At 37.2% G+C, this 19,756-nt stretch overlaps 1 protein-coding gene across 3 annotated transcripts; it reads right to left on the bottom strand.

Annotated features, from left to right (window-relative positions):
- Positions 1–150: 150 nt before the first annotated feature.
- LOC121890401 (NACHT, LRR and PYD domains-containing protein 12-like) lies at positions 151–19,555 on the bottom strand. 3 transcript variants are annotated; one of them, XM_042402611.1, is made up of 7 exons: positions 19,306–19,555; positions 13,772–14,063; positions 9,577–11,425; positions 8,109–8,282; positions 5,984–6,157; positions 3,273–3,446; positions 151–2,263 (listed from the first exon to the last, which is right to left on the bottom strand). In XM_042402611.1, exons 2-7 carry the CDS (start codon positions 14,049–14,051, stop codon positions 2,257–2,259), a joined length of 2,658 nt encoding a protein of 885 aa, XP_042258545.1. In that variant the 5' UTR covers positions 14,052–14,063; positions 19,306–19,555; the 3' UTR covers positions 151–2,256. The 3 variants fall into 3 exon arrangements, with proteins under 3 accessions (XP_042258545.1, XP_042258547.1, XP_042258546.1); XM_042402613.1 differs by having other exon boundaries at positions 9,577–11,422; XM_042402612.1 differs by having other exon boundaries at positions 13,772–14,060.
- Between the last annotated feature and the right edge of the window lie 201 nt (positions 19,556–19,756).

Here is a 19,756-nt window from a genome sequence, read left to right as displayed (position 1 = left end):
TAAAAATAGATGTTATGCATGAAGCTGAAGCTTGACACAGGATACAAATGCTGCAAGTTCATTTATTTCTACTGATTTTTATTAGAATTTGGTCTTTGTTTACCACCACCATCATCCCACCACCCTCCCCTCAGAAGTGTATAAAACTTCTCAAAACCAACATTACAGAATGCTTTAGACACAACTAACACAAACATACAAGAAGAAAATAAAACAGTAAAACACACATAAGATTCAAATTTAAGATGTACAGCTTATAAAACAAAAATAAGTGGTAGATCAGTGGATAAAAATGAGTTTGATGAAGTGATTTAAAGGAAGATAATGACTTATCGGACTGAGCTCCTCAAACAGGTTGATCCAGAGCCCTGACAGCAAAGACCAGGACCCATATTTATCTGCGCTGATAATCATCACTAATTCATTTCCTGCCACTCAGTATGAAGTTATAGAAAAACAAGCTGCATTCATGCAAATCGTGGCTTTATTTATTTAATGATTCATTAGTTTTAAACTGCTGATGGCAGAGATATATTTCAAAGAGCTGTAAGGACACATAAGTCAACAGGAGGTTTAGCTGGAGATGAGTTGGACAGTGGAGAAAATGAATTTCATGTTTTTAATGATGTTGTGCCCACAGTCCATTTGCATCATTATCGCTGTGTGTAGTGTTGTACAATACATGCAAGATGCTGCATTAATGTAGAAAAAAAGATGAAAAGGATGGGATTGGATAGAGTTGGATCATACAACTGAATCCAATTATCTCACTTACAAGTTTAAATAATATAGTTATCGTTAAAGCCACCTCATTGGCAGTATTTACTTACATCCTAATGCAAATGACTTGTTAAATGTTGTTATTAGACATAAACTATTCATTTTGACGTCATATTTTTACATCATCATCATCATCATCAACCTTTATTTAAACAACGAGGGCCATTGAGAGCAAGCTCTCTTTTACAAAGACCCCCACAGCACAGTGCATATAAAAGCACATAAAAGTTATGGTATACATCAGCAACAAAACATATATAAGAACAATATAAACAATAAAAGTACATACAAAAACAATAAAAGCACACAAAAATGACAGTATCAACAGATTATACAGCACACAGGCCAAAGACATCATTATAAGGGACATCTATTCAAAAACATCTGCATTCACACTACTCTATGTCAGTTAGAAGAGATTTAAATGGATTAAAACAGATTAGCTTGTCTAATTTTCACTTGTGTGGAGCATAGTACTTAAAAAGCCACTTTCACAATCTAAATACTAATATGATGATTTTTGAGGACTAAATAGTCTTGGGACCTAGTGCAGTGTGACAATGATTTATAGGTAAAAAGACATATAAAAGCTAGATACCTGTATCTTTAATATTTACACATCTCTCTTTTCCTGGTTTTAGTCAAAAGGACTGGATGAGCTACTGATATGATCATCAAAATTTAGACTGGAATAATGAATACAGAGATACAAATACAAAGTTTTTCACCACAGGAAATCAAAAAAGTATTCCAGCACACACCAGGATACTGGGATAGACACTATTTATTAAGGAATTACATTAAAAAACAAAAGGAACGAACTATGCGTTTCGCACGTTGCTTCATCAGATTCGCTCTGTGCTTGATTACTATCAGGTGTGTCTTTAAATAGTCAGGTGCTGATCAACAGAAGATCAAACTGGTTCACACACACAGCATCTCATTTTCGAATACAATACAATTCTTAATCCATAAAAGGTAAACAACAGGCCATGATTAAACCTTACAAAATATACATTTCCATAAGACTCATATCCACAGATAATGAGATGAAATTAATGTGAGAGTACAAAATGCACAATAAGGCTATCCCATCTCTAATATTACAGAGGAATGTGCCAGGAGGGGTTTTAGTGGCTCAACTTTACCTACATATGAGGTTTTTTCACCACAGACTTGATGTTGTTATCAACAGATATGATTTGACCTGTGCATGCAGGTTTTCTGGACCAATGATAAATTAATCTAACCGGATGAATTTGTGGACATCCAATCTGTCACATCTTTCACATCTGGGCCCGTATTTATTAAGCATCTCAGAGCAGGAAATCACTCCTAATTGGCCAAAAATGATCAGAGATCAGAGAGATGACAAAATCCAGATCCAGACTTTGGTCCCGATGGATCATCAGGATACAGCTGATCCTCTCTCAACACACACTCCTGGATGTTCACTCACTATTCTTACGGAGATCATCACCAGCTGATGAGAGAAGAAGAAACAACAGAGGTCATAAATCAGTGTTTAGTGATACTTGCTCCATCAGCTGTCAGTCAGTGATGCAGTAAATTCAGTATAAAGAGCAGCAGGGACATCAGTCCTGTTCAGACCAGAAGTGGAACAGCTGTCAGTGTAGCCAGCTTCCTTCAGCTCTCATGTTAACATGTTGGAGTGAACACACTGAGCTCCAAGCTCACAGACCTACAGAAACGTTTGTTTACTCTGCAGATTTCACTGAAGCACACGGAGGAAATAAACTGCTGAGAGTCATTAACATGTCATTGCTGCAGAAACAGAAACATTCACTCATCAGTTTACTGATGGATTTACTGTTGATACATGTGAACTGTTAGAAAAGTTTAAAAAAAAAAGCTACAGAGTCTCTGTGGGATTTGAGGATCCTTCCTGCTGTTAAATCATCACATGACAATCAGTCAGAGCTCTCAGCTGAACACCTGCTGTGATTCCTGGATTTCAGCAGAAGTTCTGGTCTGTATAAAGGCCACATGGTTACTAAACGTAATGATGGTTCTGTGAAGTCAGAGCTAGTGATTTGCAGGCTGCAGTCAGACTGATCTTAGAGCTCTGACAAAGATGAACTGATCAATGCTTTAGTGTTGAAATAAGAGAACAAACAGATCAGATTTGATGATACAAAGGTTTGATGACTGTCTCTATACATATTGTAAGGCTGTCAGCTGTAATCTAGCTTTATTTCCACACAACAATAACAGTAGTCTTCACATCAACTCAAACACATGATCACAACAAGCTTCTGGCTGATCTGACTGGCTGACTTTTCACTCTCTCTCTGTCTTTCTTTCCAATCCTGTAGCCTGTCACCATTCTCCTCTCACAGCTTCACTGAGGGAAGCAGCCAATGAGAAGGTTGGAGGTTCACTAGGAAATACTGGAGCTTTGCTTTGATACTAACTGTGTTTAATACAATACTGCTGAAACCAGCATGGACTGACTCCAACTCTCTACTGACCTCAGAGTCTCCAGTCTACATTGTGGATTCTCCTTAAGATCAGACAGCAGCTTCATGTCTGAATCTTGAAGGTTGTTGTGGCTCAGATCCAGCTCTCTCAGATGGGAGGGGTTGGACTTCAGAGCTGAGGCCAGAGAAGCACAGCTAATCTCTGACAAACTGCAGCTCCTCAATCTGAATAAAGAATAAATAATGTCATTTTAGAAGACAAATTTCGTGCTTGAAATTGTTCAATGTTTCATAGGCAGTTCAGAGCTTGAGCTGAAAAAGGTTCAGAATGTAGAAGTTTAGAAAATGGAAACTCCAAACACCTGAACCCAAAAGGATACAGGTTAAAAACAGTCAAATACAAGCAGTGAAAAAGAGCTCTCATTAATATTAATGACGACATGCTGCTACTTCAATAAACACATAGTTACTTCACTTCTCAAACTCTGCATCTCCACCGGTGACTCCATCTACACAAACTCATGTTGTGCTGCCAAACACAAGTAAAAATGCAAAAAGACTAAAACATGACACATTTATCATTTTTAGACTTACATGTGCAAAACAGTTGAGCAAGAGTAAAAAAGACCTAAAAGACCTGCATCACTTGTAAGGGTGATGCGCATTTAAAAAACATAAATGCTATCCCATAAAGCAGCACATGTGTCAATACCTGCTGTTTCAACTTTATCACTTTGGGCACAGACAGCAGAAACTAAAAGTCTGCTGTCATTAGTTAATCTGCACTGCTTGTATTTGTGTTGAGAAGACATCAGTCTGATACCCGCAGACAGCTGCTGGCTGGTGTTAGCTCCCCGCAGGTAGAGACAGACTGAATACAATAAAATCTGCACACTGTTCAGTCGACTTCCACAGTTTTACATCTCATAGTCAGAGATAATTTCTCATAAACAAACACAAACCGAGAGCTCAGATCTGCGTGCGGAGTCCTTTTTTCAGTCTGTTTCTCCCGCAGATCTGATCTCTAGTTCCCCTATGAGTCAGGACAGTCGGTGGGTCCACAGACTGATACTATTTACGTCACGGTTTATGGGACTGTCGTGACTCAAGGCAGCTAAAATAGCAGCTAGCATCTACGTTACTTTTAAACTCAAAATAAGGTTTTTGTGCACGTAGTAATAACTCGATTTCCACAAAGTCAACATTTTACACATCATGCTGCTCTAACTGAACCATTTGCAACAAGTGCACAGTGCACATGTACACTTTTTACTGAGTAAAGGTGCAAATGCAAAGATTGATCTCTGGATTTCAAGAATCGATTGTTGGTCATTCAAATAAGAATTGCAATTAATCGGAAAATCTATTTTTTTTATCCAGCCCAAAAGTTGAGAATATGGAAACTCCAAACACCTGAACCCAACAGGATGCAGGATAAAATGATGAGCTTAATGAGCTCTTTTATAAAATGAGTGCAGTGACTTTGTCATTTTGTTATTTTTGATCATCATGTCAGAATTCATACAGAAATCATCCAAATGTCACCACAACATTCAGACACATATTCATAAAAGACACTAATTCATAAAAATTTTTAAATACCTGCATTGATCTCTCTGTGTCCCTCTGTGTGTGTGTGTCACTGATTTGAACTGTATTAGTGAGAGAAGACACTGCTTTCTGACTTTTTGTTTTGTGCTTTTGGTGTGAGTGTTTGTGTTGGAGCAGGACAGATAGAGCAGAGCTCCTCACATTGTGAAAGTGTCTAAATTTAACAAATATTTAAATGTTCAGTGCTGGAAACCAACTTATTTAGACTTCTACAGGCTGCTTTGTGTTAGTTTCAGTTTAAATTGGACTTTAGATTAACTTATTTTGAATACGAGGACACATGGCTTTGTGTAATGATCTGTGCTTTCCTCCAGCTGCTCTGCTGTTACTTTCTCTGTCTGCAGTCTTTTATCCTGCACATGCTCATATGAAAAAGCTGACACATGACAGAGAAATCAGAGTTCTCCAGAAATCTACCTATGGAATCCAAGTTTCTCTAATCCCTGACCCTGATTATAGAAACCAGGTTTCTTGTTTGTTGTTGTGTAGATAAAAATCCATGTATAATCCAGTCATATGTGTTCAGGTTTTAAAGGTGTAGTTCAACGTTATTATCTCCTCATCAATGAGCTTTTCTCTAAAATGAGCAGAGTAACTTTATCATTGTGTTATTGTGGATCATCATAATGTCAGCCTTCTTCAGACATCATCCAAATGTCACCACAACATTCAGACACATATTCATGTCAACACTGATTCATGAAAAATACTTTAAACACTTGCAATGAGATCAGTGTGTGTGTGTGTGTGTGTGTGAGAGAGAGAGAGTGTGTGTATTGTGAAGGATCAATATCAATTATCAGACATTACTGTGTAAAAAAGATTAAATAATATAATAAAGAAATATTTCTCCTTCAGCTAGTAAACTTGATCAATTTAAAACAGATTTTAGTTGAGAGGATCTTCTCTATACAGATGTGACTCTTTACAAAAAATGATAAACATTAATTTACTTTAACAACTAACAGTGGACATTTTCTACAGTTTCTTTAAGAATCAGTCATCTTTACTGCAGATTAAACTTTGTACAGTCAAAAAAATATGGAAAAAAGAAAATGAACTTCATGGATGTAAGTTATATATTCACATAAATTAGGTTCAGTTGTTAAACATTAAGATCAACAATAATAACAGACAGCCAGTGAACTGACCCCAGAGTCTTCAGTCTACAGTGTGGACTCTCCAGAAAATTACACAGCAGCTTCATTCCTGAATCCTGGAGCTTGTTTTCAGTTAAGTCCAGCTCTCTCAGATGGGAGGGGTTGGACTTCAGAGCTGAGACCAGAGAAGCACATGTGATCTCTGACAACCTGCAGGACCTCAATCTGTGAACACACAGGGAAATAGGGGTATCATTTCTGTACCTAAAAGTACATTTGTCAAAAAAGTACACTGTAAGGTACGGAAATGGTCCTTAAGGTGGTTACTGTGGACCTTTTTTATTTTAAAGGTATGAAATCATTGCTGACAGAAAAGGGTACATAATTGTACTTTTAACAAGGTTAAACCAGTTCAAACCAGTTCATCACCCATTGTGTTCCAAGACATGAAATGGCGCGAGACAGTGAAAATGTTGATTAGTTTTCCTGCTTTGTCAAGCATGTCCACGGATGAACTAATGAAAAAAATAATTGAAGATGGAATATAAAATTATCAAAAAAGAGACAAGAAAATTCAGGAGTAAGTTACTGGACCTTAATGTTTCTTTTCATGCTACTGTTAGCTAGCTAGCTAACTTTAACAAGCCTAACTCAGGATACTGTAACTTAACATTAGCTAGCTACATTTATGGCTTGTTGCTAGATAGGCTACACTCTTTTTAGCTAGTTCAGAATGATTTGGTCTTTTAATCAAGTAACTTAAACTTTGTGAGAATACTTTTTATTTCAGAGTGATTTTTTTCATTATAATAATTTCATTTAAGTTGGTAACTGCAGTGTAGCAAAGTGGAAATGCTTCCACTTGCCATCACCATTATTCCCTGTCTTATTTTATTTTATTTTTTACAAAGTATTTTAACTGTTTCATTCGACATTATTTGCAATTCTACACTGGGACTTGATTTTCTGTATTTCTTAATTTTATGCATTGATGCTCCCTCATGGAGCCCATGCGGACTTGAGTAGTGCAACCAACTTACTGAATAGTGAAGCCAATGCAGAAGTGCCTTAAACCTGCATTCTTTCTAATGGCCAATGGCGAGGTCACTGGTGGCAAAAAGAAGTCTGATTGTTTAGAAGTCTATGAGAAAATGACCTACTTCTCTCTTGATTTATTACCTCAGTAAACACTTTCCTAATGAGTTTATGGTCTCAATTGCTAGTTTCAAGTCTTCTTCAATGCAGCATGATGTTCATTTTTTAAATTACAGTCCTGTTTAAAGTAAAATAGATGATAAAGTAGTGTATGCTTTAGGGTGTGGCTACATTGTGATTGACAAGTTGCTACCAGGGCAACAATGTTGATTAAGTAACATAATCATGATGTAACCCAAGATGTAGCTGCTGCTATTTCACAGTGTGTTTTCAGTTCATGAAGTTAATTGTAACATTTTAGTCGCCTAAAAAGGTCTTGTTCAGTGTTTGGTTGTGATAAAAGACCCTATAAGGAGTGTCTGTTTTTCCTACTGTACACTAGATCTCAAATTGTTCATGCAGTTCAGTGGACATTTTTATCCAAAGCACCTTAGTGTACCATGAGTGTGCAGACTTTTAGCGTGTATCTGTCTCTGTCCTTTTTCCATCATGAAATCAGACATCTTGAACTAAAAATCTGTTCATTACTTATTACATGACCTCCTTCTTCCTGTATTTGGTAGTTTTATAGGTATGTGTAATTAAAACATGTTATTGGTGGCAGTAATCATTCCTCCTGTCCATACTTGTCTCTTCCCAACATAGCTATTCTGTAGGAAATGAGTTCATAAGTTCAGCTGAAGCTTTGACAGTCTAGAAGACTCCCATTTCAGTTGTCTAACTCAAAGTTACAGACTATTAAGTACAAAATTCCCTCTTTACGAAGAAAACACTGAAGAAACACAAAGATACTTACTTAATATGTGTAACTCAGAAAACTGAAGTCTCATATTAGTTTAAGCTTTGGAAGTAATTTTTACACAGAACAAGACTGTGGATTTTGAATTCATAAAAAAATTCTACTGATTTATGCTCAGGCAAATCATGAAAATTTATGAACCAAATGTTGGAAACTTCAGTGAAGGATTTGAAGGATTGAATATATAGAAAAAACTACCAAAGCTACAGTCAGTGAACTGACCTCAGAGTCACCAGTCTACAGTTTAAATTCTCCAGTCCAGCACACAGAAGCTTCATTCTTGAAGCCTGCAGGTAGTTCTGGCTCAGATCCAGCTCTCTCAGATGGGAGGGGTTGGATTTCAGAGCTGAGCCCACAACTTCATATTGAGTCTCTGAGAGTCCACAGTCAGAAAGTCTGTCATGACACATATATTACAACTTTATACTTAATTCATGCATTCATTGATGAAACAGCTTGAATTCCTTATTTTGATTAACATTATTTTGATCTGCTGCTGTCAGGTTCACATACAAAAGCAGGAAAATATGATGACTGTTGACAAACACAAATGAAACAAATGGCTTGACAATATTAGACCTGTACATAATTAAATATTAATGTAATTAAATATTTAGATGGATCTGAAAAAAAATGATTCAACACCCAAACACAATTAACAAACCAATAAAGTTGAATTATTTTCAACATGATGTTATCAAAAAGATGTTATCAGGGTATTAAATTTATAAAATTGACCTTTAATGTGTGTAAGATCTTTAAAACAGTCTGAATTCTGCTATTCTGCTCTTATATATTCATCAGACCTCTGTGCATTTCCTGCTACTACTCATCTCTACACCAACAAAAGAGAGAACACCTGAGTTTCTTTCTGTGATAAAAAAAGATTATAAGAAAGACTTAAAAACAAGACTATGTAACACAACTTCCCTCTTTTAAATAAAGTTAATGAGAAATAGAAAGCACAGATTCTCAGTTCAACACACCACCAGTAGTTTATGGAGGCTAATGTTGGTTTATGTTAGATAACTTTAGATATTGTTGTATAACTGACACTACTGAATCAGTCTGCTGATTTGCTGATCCCCATGCTCATTATGAAATGGCTCAGAAACCATTAAGAAAAAAATGATGATGAAAGCAATTCTCCCTGACCTCAGAAATGGCCTTTGGAAAATCATACAGATCTTATTTTTAACTCTTAATCATAGTGATAAAAACAGTGTCTGTATGATTATATACTATTTGCAGAACCTACTCGTAATAATAACTTTACTACATTCACTGATAACTGTAAAATTCTGATACGCGTTGTGATAAAATACTGCTGTAATTAAACCTCAATCACAACCTCTAAAGTCCTTCATTTGTTTCACCAGGTTTGAATGATGCCTCTATCACCCAAAGAAAAATGAATAGAAGAAAAAACTTTAAAATCCAATAATTACCAGAAATAAATAGAATAAATGTGTTCATTAACTTAACAGCTATAAACACAACAAACTGAAAAATCAACATTACTTGTAATCACATTTGAAACAGCTCAAGCACATCTGTAATAACACATTATTTAGGCTATAAACAAATAGAGCACTATTTTAACAACAATAAGAATGTTATATTATGTATATTTGAAGAACTTAACTACAAATCTATACTGATTTATAATGCTAATCACATCTGGACTTACTGAGCCTTTCTGCAGTTCCTCACAGCTGGGATCAGTCTCAGTCGTCCTTCAGGTGATGCATTATACTTCCTCAGGTCCAACTCATCCAGACACTCCTCTGACATCTGCAGCATATAGCCCAGAGCTGAGCAGTGGGTCTCAGAAAGTTTCTTCTCTGATCTGTTCTCTGATTTAAGGAACTCTTGGATGTCCTGATGTACTGAGCGGTCATTCATCTCCATCAGACAGTGGAAGATGTTGATGCTTCTGTCAGGAGAGATTCTGTAGGTGTCCATCCACTTCAGGTTGTTGATGGCTCTTTGGATGATTTCTGGACTGTTCTCTGTCTGACCCAGCAGGCCTCCTAAGACACTCTGTTTGGACTTGAGAGAGAGGCCATGAAGGAAGCGAACAAACAGGTCTAGGTGGCCATTTTCACTTTCGAGAGATTTCTGCATGGCTCCCATTAGGAAGACATCCAGGGAGGACTTTCTGTAGTGTTTTCCCAGGAAGCCCTTCAGTACCTCAGTGTTGCTGTTGGTGTAACAGTGGTACATGTAGACTGCAGCCAGAAACTCCTGAACACTCAGATGAACAAAGCAGTAGACTGTTTTCTGGGAGATCACACTCTCTCTTTTTAAGATCTCTGTACAAAATCCTGACAACACCAAGGCGTCTGTGACATCAAGACCACACTGCTCCAGGTCTTCTTTGTAGAAAATGATATTTCCTTTCTCCAGATGTTCAAATGCCACCCTGCCCAGCTTCAGAAGAACTTCCCTGTCAGCCTCCATCAGCTCCTGTGGACTCATCTCATGTCCTTCATCATACTTCTTCCTCTTTGGCTGAACTTGTGGACTCGACTCATGTCTCTCATCATACTTGTGCTTCTTCATCTTTGTCAGAACCAGCAGGAAGTGTGAATACAGGTCAGTAAGGGTTTCAGGCAGTTCTCCTCCCTGGTCTGTAGTCAACATGTGCTCCACAACTGTAGCAATGATCCAGCAGAAGACTGGGATGTGACACATGATGTGGAGAATCCTAGATATCTTGATGTGTGAGATGATTCTGCTGGACAGTTCTTCATCACTGAATCTCTTCCTGAAATACTGCTCCTTCTGGGTGTCAGTGAAGCCTCGTACCTCTGTTACCCTGTCAACACATGTAGGAGGGATCTGATTGGCTGCTGCAGGTCGGGAAGTTATCCAGATGAGTGCCAAGGGAAGCAGATTCCCTTCAATGAGGTTTGTCAACAGCACGTTGACTGATGACTTTTGTGTGACATCAGACACAACTTCATTGTTCTCAAAATCCAGTTTAAGTCTGCTTTCATCCAGGCCGTCAAAGATAAACAAAACTTTACAGTCCTTAGAGTCGAGCTTCTCTGCTGTGACTTTCTGTAATGTTGGATGGAAATAATGGACCAGCATGAGAAGACTGTATTGGTTATCTTTGATCAAGTTCAGCTCCCTGAACGGAAGCAGAATCACAAGACTGACATCTTGGTTTTTTGAGCCCTCTGCCCAGTCCAGAGTGAACTTCTGCACTGAGAAGGTTTTTCCAACGCCAGCAACACCACTTGTCAGAATGACTCTGATGTATTTCTGTTGGTGAGGTAAGGCTTTAAAGATGTCGTGGCACTTGATTGGAGTGTCATGGGGGGTCTTCATCTTGGAAGCTGTCTCAAGCTGCCTAACTTCATGTTGAGTAGTAACCTCTTTACTCTTTCCCTCTGTGATGTAGAGCTCAGTGAAGATCCTGTTGAGGAGGGTTCTACTTCCTGATTCATCAGTTCCTTCAGTCACATGTTGACATCTCCTCCTCAGACGGATCTTATATATTTCTGAAACCTGCTGCAGACCATCATCTGCTGAAAGAGAAGAAAAATGTAGATTTGAACAACATGTTAACATGCACTTCCTTAACCAGGTTACTCAGAGAAACCAGGTCACATGGGTAATCACGGAATGTGTTAACATGCACAGTACTGGTTACTGTAAATCTGTGTGTACAAGCAACAAATCAGTGATCATATTTCTCCTCTACAATGACCTTATTCTCAAAGCATGCCTTTCTTATTTTGTCAGTATTATTGATGGAAGATGTTTGTTAGTCCTGACTTTTTATTCTGTTTTGCTTTGTGTGACTGAGTCAGAACCTTTCCTCACAGTGTGAATGTGTCTGAATTCAACAAATAGTATAATGCAAGTAAGTCAGTGGTGGAAATCAACTTATTTAGACTTCTAGAGGATACTGTGTGTTAGTTTATGTTTTAGTCGGACTTCAAATACAAGGATAAATCGTTCTGTGTAATGATCTCTCCTTTCATTCAGCTGCTCTACTTTCCCTATGTACAGTCTTTTGTTGAGTACATGTTAAGTGTACACATGGCAGAGAAAGGATCCACCTGGGGAAATAAAAATAATAAAACGATACATTTAATTTGTACCACATTTTTCATTCAGTGAAAATCAACGTTTCTGTAATTCACAACCCTGATTGCAGTAACCAATAACAGTTACTTTGTAGGACCACCCATCAGAATTATGTCACTGCCCACCTGACAAGAGTTCATTCATGTTTTTCACAGTTGCACCCACTATCAACAATAATCCAATGACGACCCCCCAAATTACCTGCACAGTGTGAAAGCAGCCTCCAGGAAGTACTGTATGTCTCAGACCAATGCCTGTTGGTCAGTGGAGGTGACATTACCAGATTTAATGTGGGCATCAGTTAGTGTTGTTTTGTCTGTGTCATTATATGAATCTTTAGTCTGATTTCATGTGTATCTGTTCCATTGCTTTTGAACCCCTGTAATTTAGGCACTATGTGTTAAAAGGGCTATATCTCCCACACAGTTCTTTCTATGTTGACGTAAACCTACACAAATTAAAACTGAGACTTTATGTAGTATCAATTATTTTATTTTAAATTGAATGTGCTGAAGCACAGAACCTGAAGAACTAAAAAAATGTCTAATTGTCCAAATACTTACTGTTTGGACTGAATCTAAAATTATGAAAAATATAAAGCCACAGGCTGTTTCTCTTCACATATCTGCTGTCTGGTGGTTATGTCATGTCTGTCTCCTCCTGTGACTGACCTTCTGCTCCTGAGCTGTTGTTTGGCAACTCCCTTACCAGATCATTCCTGATAACTGACAAACTAACTTTGTGCGGAAAAGGAAAACCAGGACCCTCTTCTAGAGCAAGCCCTGAGAGGGACCTGGAGGCCATACCAGCACCTATCTGGCCCAGTCAAACATGACCCAAAAAAGCAACATGGGGTTGCCGCCATGCTGGCTCACTGGGGTTCGTTGCATTGCTAGTTGGATACTGGACAGAGTCAAAGGCCTTAGTGTACAGATCCCAGACCACCTTTCCATTCACTTGAATGAGAAAGTGTGTCCAAACTTTTGACTGGTACTGTAGGTCTGCTGGTCTCATTGAACCATGACCTTTTACAAGTACTGGGTTGATTTCTAAATGTCTGGTGGCACAGTTCTGCCAGTAACACAGACACACAAACAAGCTGATGTATGTTTTTTTTTAATGTGATGTACTTATTTTGAGGATTTCAGAATTCAGAGTATTTATTGATTTTTAATTTTTATCCTGAGTACTTTTTTTTATCACAGTACTTATGAGATGTATGATGTGTAGTATTGTTGAATTATTTTGTACTGTACAGCAGGAGCTTTGTCCAAGGCAAATTTCCTTCTGGGACAATAAAGTTGTATTTTATTTATAGCCAAGTGTGAGGAAGCTGAGAGTCCAAGAGGCTGTAAAAAGTTAAATGATCTCTTCTGGGTCTGGAATTTCCCCAGTGAGGAATGTCAAGTATCTTGGGGTCTTGCTTCCCAGTAAGGGTAAGATGGAGTGAGACTAACAGATGACTGGTTGCAGTTAGCAACAAGGATGTGGCAGGTAAAAAAGGGGAACAGAGTTGTTGTGTGTTCATGTTGTGAGCCAGTTAACCAAATTTATTTTCGCTTGTGAATCATTAAAGAAATGATTTATCTTTATCCTGCCACTTTTTCTTTTTGATAAAGGTGGTGTACAATAAAGAATGACAAATCAATCTCTAACATTATTTCTACATATTTATGTTAACACATTACTATTAATAGAATACTGTAACTCATAACTCATGTAATCATTTATGGAATGCATGTGACTGCATTGTGCTTTTCAGATTACTTCCCCTAACTTACCTTTTAGTCCTGAGTAGGAGTTTTGTAAATGCTGCACCAGGTCATTCCTGCTGATCTTTTCCAAAACCCTCATGGTTACGTGTAGAGCTCCAGGATCCTGATATTTCTGTACGATTAGATCCACTGTGCGTGTCTTTTCTGCTTTCTCTAGTTGACCCACTGGGATGCCTTTAGAGCCGTCCAGGATGTCATCCTGCTCCAGGAACCACTTGAAATCCTTAAACTCTTCTTCTTTTAATTTTGCCAGAATTTTAAAGAGCTCCTCTTTAAGTTTCGCCATTATGGCCCACTGCTAAAAATAAGAGAAATTTTAAATAGGAAGGACATGTATTCAGTTCTCATCTCATGTCACTTTACCAGTATGACTTTTGTACATGTGCATGTTAAATGTAAATCGCATGATAATCCACACATTATCACATGAATTCTAGCTGAATACATGTACAGCCACGTTCCAAGTGTGAGGCTTTTGGTGTCTGTATTTCATATCAAATGAGTATATCTTATTTTTATTGTTGAACGGTTGGTGGGCAGTATCATGTTTTTATGAAGTGCTGCCCTCTGCTGGTATTACAGCACATTTAAGGATAAACTTTTAAATTTTCACATATCCTACCTTTACAGGAGTTCATGAATGGTCAGCTGATAATGTTGGACACTGGGGGGGGGCTGTCAACATTATGATTTGCTGCTACAGTTGTCGGTGATAAACACTCATATTGTTCATTTTTACAGCACATTTTTATACACAAAGGCAATTTAAAGTGCTTTACACAATGTATTGAAGTAGAGCATAATTATTGCCCCCTGTGCTCCCATTTCCGGGAGTCTGCTCGGATTCTTCTATTTGCTGACCCACAGGAAAGGAAGCAACTGTGGCTGCACCTCACAGCAAGTATTTTTGCTTTACAAATGAAATGTCTCTGAACAAGACATTGTTGAAGGATGCACCTTCTTACTACCTTTCTTGTAATGATCTTCAATTACACAATTTCTTGATGATCTATATATTTTTTTTTAACAATTTTATGTGCCCTTGCTCATAGTTGGCCCGACAAAGGATAACTACTTTCTAACTATCCAATCTCATCACTGTGACTCCTTCAGACATAGAATCTATAATATATCTGGCGTCATGAATACATAACTTAAGGACTCCACTGATTCAGCATTGCTTTCCTGTAACATTCATAATGGATAGTTTAAAAAACAGGATTGAAATCGATGCAGCAGAACCAGAGATATCATATTTTTTATTCCACACGTTCTTTCCTGTCAAAACCTGGTTTCTATATTACTCACAATGCAACACAACTCGATTCACTCGACTGTACAGATTTGGGTGTATTATGCTAGTAGAGACTAATGTAGCCTTGAGTTGCTAGCCTCCAGCAGAGATGAAAACCTACAGAGGTCTGGTAACCTCACTTCTTTCTAATTCCACACCCCCAGATGTTCACACTTAAAAGTTATATTGTATATTATATTATGGCTGATACATAAACGTGTAGCTGGTCATATGGAGATAATTTGAACTACTTTGTACACTGTTTTCATCTATATAAATGCATATTTTAAAAAATGATCATATAATCAAATTTGTAGGTAGAAATCTTAACATACAAAGTCAGTAATTACTCCAGCTGTCAGATACATTTAGTGCAGTAGAGAGTAAAATATTTACCTAAGAAATCTATTAGAGTAAAAGTTTAAAGTAGGAGAAAATGGTGACTCAAAATTGCCCTGAATTACAGTAAAGTAACCATAACTATTGAGTAAATCACTTCCAGTTTAATATGTACACATGGTTTTCATTCACACACAAAGACAGAAAGGAGGGAAGAGTTTCTCAACTTACTGAAACATATAAACCATCTCCTTGTTATCATGGCACCTTGGAAATAACTGAATCTGAGCTGCAACATTTCCAAAAACGTGTTTAGCACTCTTAAGCTATTCTTTCCTTGCTCATACAGACAGCCAAGTTTAAATTACTGTCTGTCCATTATGAAGATAAAAAGAAATATCTGCCAACATTTAAAAAATAGTTTCTCAGACATAAAATAAATGATCATGTCAGATGTGAACATTTTCAAAAACAGAGTTAAGCTTACTCTCTGTATTCTGTCTTATCTTACGTCTGTCAGTGCAGCAGCTCTTGTGTTGTGACGATGTCTAAAAAGATGTTATTATTCACTCAGTGAGACAACCTGCTTCAGTTAGAACTCCATCAATCATTAATCAACTCTGATTCTTCTACTTCATCGGTCCCTGTTACAGTAGGATGCCTTGATGCTAAACTCTGCTTGATCAGGCCTGTGTGTGCACAGGCTGCTGTTTCCTCATCACTTCACTGATGAAAGATGATAGTGAATGTTTCCTTGTATCAAAGTACACAGTCTGACTGGTCTGATGGCAGTTCCAAAGAAATCAGAGTTCACTGTGTCTACCATGGTGTGACATTTACTGTAAATCCACCATCTACAGTGAAGTAAGAAGCAGGCAATGTCCCAGTCCTGACTAATGATGCTGATAGTAAGTTATTTCTCTTTGAGCTCTTTGTGACACCAGAGAAGATCAATAAACTCAGCAGGTTCAGTCTGTGATTTTGATGATTGTATGAATAGTTTTCAGAACTCAACACCTTTTGGAGCATTTTCTGTTGTGCAAATAAGAAACAGTTATGGTGTTTGTGTCAGAACTGGGCCTTTTGTTTCTAACTGCTAATGCTGAACCCACCTTAATGCTTCCTTTTGTATCTATTGAGCTTCTAAATGTGTAAACACTGTGAATGAATATGACACACATCCTGAACATTTATATCCTGTAAATTCACAATTTGTTTGAAGAGTCTGATGCATGCTTGTGGTTTGACTATCATTTACAGACATTTTCATGAGTAACAACTTCACCTGCTAAATTAGGATCTGTTTACTTTCTTTAAAAGCAGTGTGAATTATCCAGCTAATAGAATTGGACAAAATGGCAAGAGCTAATTTGGGCGCCCCTGGTTCCTGGAGTAAAAATCCCATTAATTTTTCCCATTGACAATGTTACGTGACTCACAGTTTTAGCACTTCAACCTCTTGGATTGGCATGAAACTCTCTTGGTTAAATCATCAGTACAAAAGATGAACAACTGCATTAGAAAATATCTGGTTTACATGCAGTGCAACAGTGTAAAATACAATAAGCATTATGTGTATTTCCTTTTTAGGTACGTATTTACAGTGTTAATCATTGTCTGTAATAACTGTCATAATTGAATAAAACATATTAAAAGGACAATTATTGAGCTTTTTGAGTTTAATTAAAATGAATTATTTTTCATTTGGACATGAATTTCCATGCCACATTAGAATCTAACCACAACACAGAAAACGAAGTGAAGAGGTTTAAGGTGTTTCAGTGTTGTCCAGCAGAGAGCAGCATAGACCCGCCAACACTAAATACAGCACTGTCATTAGCTTTCATGAGGAGGTGCAGGGCACCTGTTTAGAAATGAAAATGGTGATTTGCTCTGAAAAAAATTAAAGAGAAAAGGCTAAATAATTGTCATTTTACCATTGATTTTCTTTTCATTATGACACAGTAAATACATACATAACTTTAGGGAGATACATATAATAATGTGTACTGTATTTCAACATATTTATTTCTTTGATTTGGTTTCATTTGGATATTTTAAATTGTTCGTACAGTACTGCAATATTTAGAAGTCTGATAAACCTTTAAAACTAAAAAATAGAAAACAGTCATTGTTCTGAGTGAAGATATGATCATAGTATACTTCTCAACCATGGCTGTATTACATAGGAGCTCTCATAATACATCCATGTTCCATCTTGACTTCCACACTTAATTATTGTCCTCCAGGCAAAACATTGCATGGATTAAATTACGTTTATTGGCTTTTCACTCACAAAGCTTTTATTGCACTTACAGTAATGTAATGAGTGTAGTTACTTGTCATCAACTCGACCTGGTTCACTGTCTCTCTTCTGCTTTACTCAGTGGAGCACACAAACACGGAGTGCTCAGCCCCGCCTACGGTGAAACAGAAGAGAGGAGAGAAACTCAGGGCGACCATAAATGACAGTAAAACGCAGTAGAGACTGTGTTTATTTATGTTATTTACCTAATTTATGTGCACTTGTTTCATTACAGCTCAGAGTGAGCATCTGTTACATTTTGCTGTCATTTATGGTCGCGCTGAGTTTCTTTGTGAGTGATCTGTGTTTGTGTGCTCCACTGAGTAAAGCAGAGGAGAGACAGTGAACCACGTGAAGCACTTGAGGTGATGACAACAACACATGTTACGTTAGTGTAAGTGTAATAAAAGCTTTGTGAGTAAAAAGTCAATAACTGTAATTTATTAATGTAGTCTGCATCAAAACACCAAATGAGGGAATATCTTTTTGAAGAATGGTGTTTGTCCCCCCAGAAGAGTTCCAGAGACGGTAGAATCAATGCCAAGGCTGAGGAATACCATTCTTCAAAAAGATATTCCCTTCCCTGTTTTGATGATGGTAGTGGAGAGCACTGTGTACACGTCAGTCCAAAATCTCACATAGGTGTTCAATTGGGTTGAGATCTAGTGAAGAACTGAGAAGGCCATAGTATATGATTCACATCATTTTCATACTCATCAAACCATTCAGTGACCCCTGGTGCCCTGTACATTGTCATCCTGGAAGAGACCACTCCCATCAGGATAGAAATGTTTCATCACAGGATAAAAGTGATCACTCAGAACAACTTTGTATTGATTTGCAGTGACTCTTCCCTCTAAGGGGACAAGTGGACGAAAACAATGCCAGCAAAATGCCCCAGTAAGTCTCTAAATGTGTAAAAACCAAAACAATTAGTTAAAATTAGACTTGAAACACTCTAAAAGGCTCATTGCAGCTGCAGAGTCTGATAATAATTTACTGTAGGTTCATCACTACATGCAACCCTTTTCACATCACATGTACAATACTCATCTGATCCTTTAGTAATATAAAAATATAAATTATACAGATATGGATTTAATTTTATTATGATTATTTCATCTCATACCTTCTCACCAGTGCAACTGTTCAAGACCCCCATGGTAAATGCAACTCAAATCATCTGCAACTTTGTTAGACAGACGACTGAAGCTCGAGGATTTTCTGTTGTTTTGATATTTTCCAAAATAGTTTAATACTTTTTTCCTGCCATTAAAAAATGCATCATGAAGTCTCTCCTTCTCTAAAAATAAGTCTTAACTTACAACATTTAATTTTAGCCTGAGTATACTTAAAACTATAGGAACATACTCATTTATTTACCATTTACATTTTATAATAATAATTTCAAATAAACTTCACAAGGGATGAACAGCAAGGATTGGTCAAACAAGACTGGCAAAAGTAATCTTACCAAATTCAACCTCACCAAAGTGCAGAGACAAAGATAATTACATATACAATTTCAACCACCAATATCGAGGGATTTTATACTTGACTACAGATAAATGTGTTTTTTAATTTATATTTAATAAAACTCACCAAGCAGGATTCAGCGTTCAGATTCAGGATTCAGAGAAGATGAATGATACAGTTAAATTATTCCATCTTACACTTCAACTAAAAGTTATCCTTGAGTTTCCAGATTAAGTCTATGATCTTCAGTCAAGCAAAGGTAGATGCTGTTTTGACCTCAGCTTGCTCTTCTTCCTGTTGAATTTCCAGTCCCTCCCTTGTAGAGCTTACTTGAATCTTTCACAAATCACCACTTCTTGTCATCTTTCAGTTTTGTAAATGCTTACATCTCATCCTTGATAGGTCAAAAAGTCAGCTACAGCTTCACCGTAAAAACCACTGATGCTACGGATGTGGAGAGAAAGATCTGACTTTCCTTTTGCAGAGTGAAACTTTCTCATGAGAATTTTTGCAGGTGTTAACAACAAATGAAGAAATATGTAGTACATGTTGTACTTCCTTCCTCTGTCAACTTATC

Source organism: Thunnus maccoyii, chromosome 23, assembly GCF_910596095.1.
Source record: "Thunnus maccoyii chromosome 23, fThuMac1.1, whole genome shotgun sequence".
Lineage (NCBI taxonomy): Eukaryota > Metazoa > Chordata > Actinopteri > Scombriformes > Scombridae > Thunnus > Thunnus maccoyii.
This window is presented reverse-complemented; position numbering and strand designations above follow the sequence as displayed.

Bases quoted from the DNA above. Each gene is read 5' to 3' on its own strand.
- LOC121890401 (XM_042402611.1), bottom strand. From the start codon at position 14,051: ATGGCGAAACTTAAAGAGGAGCTCTTTAAAATTCTGGCAAAATTAAAA. The intron at 11,426-13,771 runs GTAAGTTAGGGG...CTTCTCTTTCAG, and splicing joins CTCCTACTCAGGACTAAAAG to CAGATGATGGTCTGCAGCAG. The intron at 8,283-9,576 runs GTAAGTCCAGAT...GTGTCATGACAG, and splicing joins AGGAACTGCAGAAAGGCTCA to ACTTTCTGACTGTGGACTCT.